Genomic DNA, 9,650 nt, shown 5'->3' on the forward strand with positions numbered 1-9,650 from the left:
TAAACACAGCAGCATCACATGTCTGGTGGGATATTATATGGTAATTAAATTTAGATGAGGTCATGTATAGTAAAAAACAGGCATTGTAAGCTATGAGAGAGAGAGAATTATCAGAATAAAATTCCTAGTAAGCTTAGTATACAGTAGCCTATATAAAATTATGTCTTTTCAATAAATGTATTCTTAAATGTTTTTTTTTTTTTGTTTGTTTTTTTTACTTTGGTGTACCCACAGACAGCGCATGCACAGATCATGGGCCTCATTTTTAAAATGTAAGTACAATCAGATTTGATCCTAAATTTCATGGGTTTGATTCTACTTTGATTCTATTTAAATTAATTTGAAACCTACCCAGTGAGACCTATGAGATAACAGGCAGATGTAATATATGGTATGTAATATGTCAAGCACATTTTTGGAGCGACGAGGAGAGATTATATTTTACAGCCCTTAAAATATACTTAAATCAATATACAGATGGTTAAAAGCACTGCAACAGACTTTATTTTAAACTCGCCTATATTTTTTAATAAATTCATCCTTCAGCCTCTTATCTGCTGTTGTTGAGGACATACTGTAAATAAAAAATGAATGATTTGACTAAAATATTAAAATGCAGCATACTCAATGGCAAGAGCAAGCAGAAGAGAATAGCAGGAAAAAAAGTGCATGTAGTTTATACCCAACACTATTGCCATGAAGACTGTGCATATTTCATTATATTTAAAAGTGCATGTAAATTTGGAATAAAGTTGTAGCAAATATATAGAAAATGGTTAAAGGATGGTGTGGATTTACAGTGAATAGGTCAATGAATGGATTTATTATTGTTTTTATTATTATTATTATGAAAATTAATAACTGATGATGAGTTGTTTGAATAGGTTACATTAGGGCAGAAACAGGTAGCTGCATTCACTTCTTTAAAAAACCTTGCCAACTACACAAAGAACATTCCTTATGAATGAATGAATGAATGAATGAACTTTCACATGTACTTTAATTGTATTCTGTCTCACCATGTTAAGATATTTGTGGTAGGGGTTGTATAGACTTTTATATCTAATGTAGTCAATACTGTCAGCCGGCAGTCAACTAGTTGCGAATTTACGAAACATAGGATGGCAAGGGAAGACTTATTTCATATTAATAAAGAAAGCTCTGCTTGATTTGTTAAAATTAGCTTTAGGGGTTGGGTTACAACTTCTCTGATCAATCAGGTAGTGCTTTTCTGATGAATATTACTGAATCGTCCAATTAGTTATCTTAGAAAGCTCAGCACGGAAAGAGCGAAGTGCCTCAAATGTCCTTTGATAAAAATGAGAGGGATGCTACAGTAACCTCCAATATATGCAAAGTGGCCTTTGAATATACCAGAAATACTAGTGCTATGCATAATAATTAAAAAAGGCACCCGCTGCCCTCTAACAAGCTCGACGAGTTCCGACAAACCGTCATGTTTTCCGTCCGGGTTTGGGTCAGGTTTTCAAGTATAAGGCGAGTTAGGCGCAGTTCAAACATGCTTTTGTGTGCATTTGTGTTGTTTTTCCATTATAGATCAGTGGTACTGACACGCGCTGAACAGATGTCTTTGACTGTTGCGCTTGCTGAATCTCACTTTTTTTTCTTTCAGCGCCTCTCGCAGGAACGCTGCATTTTTAGACACAGAGTAAAATTTAAAAGACTTTGATTTTTATAAACACATCTCAAAACACCTGTGCTGTGTTTCATTCGTTGTGCTGCGTTCTGAAGAAGAGTACTTTATGTGACTGTTTGTTACACCATTAAAAATGATTCCAGTTTTTCACCGAGCAACGTTTCAGTGCTTGATTAACGGTAAGACAGTGTTTTTCCCCTTTTGTTCTGGTGTGCATATTTAGTACAATAATTAGACACGTTTAATGTAAATTGATTTTAAACCATTTAAAAATCAAAGCACCCCGAAGAGGTTATTTAACCACAGCAGTGTGACTCCACAGACATGATAATATTTGTGTTCCTTGCCTCACGGATGTGTGAACCTGTCCGGGCAGTGCGCATACACATGTAGTTAAAGTTTGATTATTTTTGTTTGACTTTAATGCAAGATTTTATCATTTGAAGATGTACTGTATGTATTGTGCTATTTAGACTCATAGCTCACTGTGCACTTTATTTTCTGCTGTTTTGAGTAGTGTTTGAGGAAATTCCATTACAATAAACATTCTTTATTCCCACGTCCTGACTCCAGATGAAAAATAATTAACTGTTCATGAAACCTCGCGAATAACCAAATGTTAAAAATCCCTATTCTGGATATCTGATATCTTTCAGTAGTTGGCTTTGTTTATAGTTCTTTTATGTCAGGATCCTGACACCCATGTCTTGTCTCTTGTGTCTCAGTTGAGCACATGGTGTCTGTTTTGTCTCATGTGCTAACTCTGCTCACTCGTTTGCCTTGTTAGTAATTAATTTGCCCCTACTGTCTTCCTCGTTACGCTCCTTGTTTTCTCCCCTATTTTATCTCCCCATGAGCTCTGTCTTGTGCTAGTTTGTTTTGGGTGTTATCCCTGTCTAGGTTTACTGTTGGTTTCTGTTTCTGAGCCTCACTCCTGTTTTGCTGCTGGTGCTAGCTCATTTGGTTCTGGATCACATGACCTTCTCGACTCCCTGCCCTGAAACTGCATTTTTTGACCTTCGTGGAAAATTGAGTATGTTTTTGTTTGTTTTATGAATAAACCTTTGTTCTCTGTGATTGATTCCTCGTCGCTTTCTCTACAAACCCCTGACAGAATGAACTTGCCAAAAAAGGACTCAGCATAGTATGAGCATCTTCCTCTTCCCATCTCCCAACTGACGTATGGGACTTCGACTGCGACTTTCTCCTTGTGGCGGACAGGCTGTACTTCAATGATGCTACTCTTAAGGAAATTTTCAACACCTGCCTCAATGAGCCCCTCAGTCCCTAGGAGATGGGAAGGCTGGGGTTCTTTTCCTTCTGGTAACTCATAGGCTACGTGTTCCATGGCAGAGAGAGGCGGTCGAGTGCGCTGCAGCTCCCCTAGAGCCCCGTAGGAGAAGGAAGAAAGGTGGGAAGGTTCTCATCTCATCCAGTCTTGTCCCGGCCATGGAGGTATCCGCCCTTTGCTGCTGGAGCCCCCCTGGAGGAGCCCAACCTCGCCACTGCAGCCCCCCGTAGCTTTTGTTTTGGTACTCTTGCCATGTGCTCTCCTGTCAGTTCTGTTTCATGTGCTAACCCCACCCCTCGTTTGCCTTGTTATCAGTTAATTTGCCCCACCTGTCTTCCCTACTGATTTTCTGACCTATTTTATCTCCTATGTGCTCTGCCTTCTGCCGGTCATGTCACTCCTGTTTTGTTGCTTGTCCTAGCTCATTTGGCTCTGGACCACATGGTCTGGCTCCCCTCTTCAGCCCAGCCACACGTTACTCGGTCGAGTCAGTCATTTGAGTCTGAATGAAATATGAATGTGCTGGTATGCTCATTCGTGACAAAATACAGTGAGTCGGTTATCTAGGGAACGAGGACCTGCTGACTGACTGAACAAGAGAGGAGGCATGTCGTTCATTTATTTCAGAGTCTATCATGTTCAACAAGGAGAGAAAGGGGTGAAATGCACTAAGACAAGTTTATCGGTATGCACATAATCCACACCTTACGAATGTGTAAAAAATGACTGAAGACCATACAGTGAAATTGACATGAATTATGAAGGAAAATGTTGTGCTTTGGTGCACAATGTAAGATACTTAAGCTTTTCTTAAACTCTTAATATGTATTGATAAAGGTAAAGCCCAGCATTTGACAAAATATTAGAAAAATAACCTGCTTATAATTTGTGGTGAAAATGGTTATTGTAAGTGCCTTCATTCATTTTTAGACATGCAAATTCCATTTGTGGTGCTTTGTCCTGCTTTTAAAGATTGACTGTGTTGTGAGCCAATAGCATTCAAGTACATCTTGTTTGTTAATTAACTGAATGTACTGCTACACTCATTCACAAACAAAATTAATAAATCAGTCATCTTGTTCATGAATGAGGATCTGCTAACTGGCTGAATGAGAGGAGGAGCTGCATGTCGTTTGTTCAGTTTGCAATCTCGTTCAACAAGAAAAGGGGCTGGTTGAATTATGAATAAAAGTGAGTGATGACCACATTACAATGACATAAGGATGTTATTGAATTCATTATTATTTTTTAGGCTAGTATAGTTGTCTTTTTGGTTTAGCTTGATAAAAAGGCATGCTTGTCAGTCCAGAATATGATAGGTATGCTTTGTTGTCATTTATGGGAAAACGCTTGTGATGCTTAACCACTCTGCAGTGCTAAAGTCTCTTTGAATTAAAGAAATGCAAATTTTAATAAAGGATAATTAGACTTGTTCTTGTCATAAATGTCTATGTGCTTTTGGTTCAATGCAATTACTCATTCAAAACATTAAACGTAAAATAATTGCATCTTTTTGTAGGAATATGTAGGAAAGCGTAATTTGTAGGAATTGTCAATAAAGAATCTGAATAATTTTTTTTTGGTGAACAGATTCAAAAGAGTCACTGGGATGAATCAAAATTCATCACAACTAGTCGAAATCTACTCGACTAATGGGCTTGACTATTAAAAATGAATAGTCGTGCAACTCCTACTCGAGACACCTTGGAGTTGTGCTCTGTCCAGCTGTGTTTGAACAGCTATTATTACTCATTGCTGTTCTCTGTTTCACTATTGGCTAATCCCATTACGAAATGAATAAACCAAGAATACTTTTGGCTTGGATGAAGAACCAGCTGACTGTAGATGAACAGCAGGCTTTATCTGTCTCTCTTTGGGAAATTCTCACACTAGATATTTTCTCACCAAATGTAACAGCCACTGTTGTAATCTTCACAAACACACAAAACAGATCAATTAAAATACAGATTAGAATAGAATTCAATTGACTAGAATATAATAGAGACCCCAAAAAGAATAAAACAGAATAGATTACAATAGAACAGAATAGATTCAAAAATAATAGAATGACAGTAGAATAATGCTAGAACCATTATTACTAGTATAAAGTTATGAATAATGAAAGGGGTTTGGATTGGCTGCCTGTGAGAGAGATAGCTAGCAACAGAGGGATCACATGCACACTGCATTGTATGAAAACCCATTAAAAAAACAATGAAAGTACAGTAGCTACTATTTGGAGCCTATCATATGAAGTGAGCTTGGCAAAATGGTGTAGGAGGTGTGATATGGCTGCCTTCAGGGAATATCACTGCCTCCCACTGCTATACTTGACTTTCAGCTTTCACAATATGAGTTTACAGAGAAAAAAAAAAACTCAAGTAAAACCTCATCTGTAAAACTTCACATGCACCGCAGCAATGTAGTTATTATGCAACATCACAGCAGGACTCCTTCATATCCATGGCTTCCATTTTTGTAGCTATGCTCATGACACCTACAATGCCGTTGTATTATTCATAAAAGCAGATTATTCAGATTATAGGTATATTCTGATAATAGGCACCTAGAGAACCTGTTTTTTTCACATCCACAGGTTCAATTATTTCTCCATCACTGCAACTCAACAACTTCTATATCCAGACTGTCAAATTACACTAAAAAAGGCAAATGTCCACCTATCCCTGACATTTCTTTCAGGCATAAACCAGCACGTCTCTTAAAAGTTCTATTTGACAGTGTTATCAGTGAGTTTAATACTGAATATGCCTCAGCATTCATTCTGAATCCCCCATCAGTGTTAGAACTGCTCTTGTCAGCATGATATCCTTCATAACACTTTTAGATAATTGTCACAAACACAATACGTGACCTTTTTTGTGAGACACTTTGGTAGGGAAGCATCTGCCAAGAAATGTATATGCATCATTGTTCCCCAATAAAAACAATGGTAACACGTTACATTTTTTTTCCCCTTTGTTAAGGGTTTATAAAGGGGTTCATTAAAGACTAATTCATTAAGTATTTACAAACATATTATAAATAATTGATATGCACTTATAATAAACATGCATAAAAAAGACACATTTCATGGAATACCTGCCAAATAGTGAGCATTTTAACTTATTTATGCATAATTAATACACTTATTAATCAAAAACATAAAATGTCTTAATGCGTGATTTATTTCAAAAACATATTATTATTATTTCCTTTTGATCAGTTCTGTCTCATACAAGATGCCCAGCTATACATGATTGTGTTATTCCAGATAATACTGACTGAAAGTATGAACAACAACAAAAAATGGTAAGCAGGGCTATGGATTGACTAGAGATTGCCAATCGATTAACTATAGGTTGACCATAGGTTGAGTCCATTGATGATGCTATACATATTTAAGGACCATAAGAGGGTTGAAAGACTATAATTGTGTTTGAACTTAGATGTTTGGACACCTACCCCGAGTAGACAGCTTCTTTGTATTGATGATCTTGGCAGCGTACTCTTGTCCAGAGAGAACTTTCACACATCTCCGCACCACGGAAAATGCACCTCTACAAATCAGGAGACAAAGGAGATGTGTCTATATGTTGAACATTCAGTGCAGTATGGCATTGCAGATGTGAACTTTAAGAAACAGAAGCAGGTTTACCTGCTAGGCAGGCAGTAATATGTTGGATTATGCAATTTTTCAATGTCTGCATTGAATTGCCACCCACAAATGCAATTATGTAAGCAGTTTGACTGCCCACAGACAGAAAAAGAAGTGTGTGTGTTCGGTATGAGGGTGTGTGTGTGGGAGTACAGCAGTGGGCACAAGGCCAGATGGAGTTGGAGACCCATCTCTGCAGAGGTGTTAAATGCACTCAAATCAAGAAAACAAGTATACAATGCACTTGCTCAGGAATGAATATTGTAGTACAGAGTGGGCGGATGGCAAAAGGAAAGCAAGCTGATTTTTTATTTTATTTTTTTACTTCTGCCTAAAACATTTTACAGCATTGTTACTGGCACTAAACAGTATTCATCCGCATATATTTTATCTATGTTTTACATCTCCAAACAATGAAAGATGTGTATTACCCTCATCTGAATTATATTCATGGTGATGCTTATGAATTGCACAGATTATTATTTTTTTTTTTACCTAAAACATGTGCTTTATGTGTTAACATCAAAATTAACTGGTTTGATTCAAGTCTATTATTACTTAACATGTCTGAATTAACCTGTATACATTGGGTTATACCAACAAAGTTAATTTTAAGGGTTAGATCAGGTAGAAATATCTTCTTAAAATAAAAATAGTAGATTACCACTATTAACAGTGAGTAATCATTCTCATTTCATTCTGTTGTTTAAGACATCTTGTGATGCAAAAATATAATTTGAAATATCAAATTAATGTGTAAAAACTATTGTGTGCCTGTTCTGCCATTTTATTTCATTCCATCAAAATGAGACCCAACATTGCCCCCTAACACCCCCTTTGCTACTGTAAGTGTAACTAAGGTCCTTTTTGTGTGCTAAACATGTATTTGTATTTTCTCAAGTTAGAATAACTTTTCAGACCTTGCAGCTGAACTTTCTTTTCTTCATTGGATTTCCTCCACCCAATGTCTAATTGTCATGTTATGTAATGCATGTTGCACTGTGCTTTTTCATCAAGTTAGCATAAATTCACTGATCTACTGTGCACACTCTCATTCCATTGATTTCACAACATTCAAAAGCATTTCAAACAAAATATACCAATTAATCCCGATACCAGTGGATTTACATTGCAATTGATTTCAAATGAAACTTAAAATGGATTTGCATTTCCCTTGGGGTCTTTCATGTATAATTTCTGCTTGTCCCAATTCTTCAAGGGTCAAGCTTTTTAACCACCCAACACATAACATTTCCTGATATAAACAAATGTTTGCTTGGAATCAATACATATTTGAGAATTTAGCGTCTCAGGATTATGTGTAAACAAATGATTCTTATTCACTGAAAGAACACATACCTTCACATATTCTGCCTTTGTTATAAAGAAATTGAGCTATAACAACTTACTTTCCCAGTTCCTCAAACAGCTGATATTCCTCTGTAAAGCGTGTGCAGGTGATGGTCGCCATCCTCAGTGCCGTAAGTGCCGTGAAGCTTTTGAAGGAATGCTAGTGTGGTCAGATGCTCTACAGAGACGATCACCTTCTAGATCTGGAAAAGTGGAATGAGAGATGAATGATGCTCTGCCTGCGACTGGCTGCTTTCCTCCATACACAGCCCCCGTTGCCATGGCAGCCGCATCCCTCCTCACATGCTCACACACATGAAGCCATGCAGAAAGTAAAACACACCCACACACCTTCAGAGCGCCCCACACTGTTACTTATGGGGTTAGAATAGTTTCTTATTAACATACAAATAGAAAGAGAGTCACAAATAAAAATAAAAAAAATGGTTCACAAATAAATTGAATGAGATCCACAAGTAAATGTAAGGAGTTTTGCAAAAATTAAATGAATTCACAAATAAAAAGAATGAGATTTGCAAATAATAAAAAAAATTATTTACAAATATATGTTTTAATTCACAAAATGCTGTGCATTTGTGACTTCTGAAACATTTCTTGTGAGAGCTGCAGGCAATCCACAAATAGGTGAACTCCACCCATCATCTACTCAAGCCAATTAGATAGTGGCCACACTACTAGTCGTAGCACGTTCTATCTTCAACCAATCACACTTTGTTTACTATCAGGGCGGGACCAGAGTCAGTGCTCTCATGAGCATGGAATCAAGCACATACAGCTAAGCTCCAAGGCTGCAAATTCTAAGAAATGGACACCATCAGAGGAATACTGTGACTTAAGGTTTGTATCATTTTCTCTCTGTTATAAACGTGTAGTGTGTTAAATGTTGACAGCTAAAAATTGCCCATTTGTAGAGTGTCCTGATCATTAGCTTTGCTATTTTAATTCTAACCAAGTTTCTTGACGAAACTCCTAGCTACATAATGGAAATGTATGTGTTGTCAAAACCTTTACTCTTAATGTTACATGGCAGATCCAAACAGACACACTACTAGACACTACCAAAGATCAGTAGTACAGATAGTGTCTTTATAAAACATGAATCATACTAGATGGTCTTAGGAGCACAAACCATAAATTAATAACATATATTACACACTGTACAAGATCTGCTATGGCAATAATGTGATTTAACATTATGTTAATGTATTTAATAAAAGCAATTTTAAGGTAATATTTATTAGAATTTTGCATTTGAGCACTTTTGTATGAATGTTTTAGGAGGTACTATTACGGAGTCCCTTCATAAAATATGGCATCATGTTCTGACAGTGATAATTGACTCATTGGTTCTTGCCATCTTTTTGAGATGTTTCCCCTGTGTACTGCCCATCAACTTTGAGCACTTGACTCACCTGCTCCAAAACTCAGTGGTTCCAGCTCCAATACAGGACACCTTTTAAGATGTGTAATATGAGATTCTTTATTTTTCTGTTATATCAGATTTCTTTTAAGTTACAATGTCATGTCTTGAAATGAAAGTGCAATACAAAATGTAAATAAACCGTAACATTGTCTTTGGGTTGACTTACTTAAAAATGAAAATTCTGTCATTTACTCACCCTCATGTTTTTTTAAAAACCTGTACTTTTTCATTTCTTCTGTGGAATATGAGAATA

General features: G+C 36.6%; 1 protein-coding gene across 3 annotated transcripts in view; it reads right to left on the reverse strand.

The window, feature by feature from the left end:
• LOC127430666 (calcium/calmodulin-dependent protein kinase type II subunit alpha-like) overlaps positions 1–8,176 on the reverse strand; it is a 144,168-nt gene extending 135,992 nt beyond the window's left edge. For 2 of the 3 annotated variants that reach the window (XM_051680604.1, XM_051680601.1), the window contains exons 1-2: positions 8,013–8,175; positions 6,411–6,505 (exon numbers count right to left, since the gene is read on the reverse strand). In XM_051680604.1, coding sequence (XP_051536564.1) covers positions 6,411–6,505; positions 8,013–8,074 — 157 coding nt within the window. In that variant the 5' untranslated portion in view covers positions 8,075–8,175. Of the gene's footprint in view, positions 1–6,410; positions 6,506–8,012 lie in introns of all 3 variants that reach the window. The other variant, XM_051680603.1, reaches the window with a different exon arrangement.
• Between the last annotated feature and the right edge of the window lie 1,474 nt (positions 8,177–9,650).

The sequence above is a fragment of the Myxocyprinus asiaticus genome, chromosome 40 (assembly GCF_019703515.2).
Source record: "Myxocyprinus asiaticus isolate MX2 ecotype Aquarium Trade chromosome 40, UBuf_Myxa_2, whole genome shotgun sequence".
In the NCBI taxonomy this organism is placed as follows: Eukaryota; Metazoa; Chordata; class Actinopteri; order Cypriniformes; family Catostomidae; genus Myxocyprinus; species Myxocyprinus asiaticus.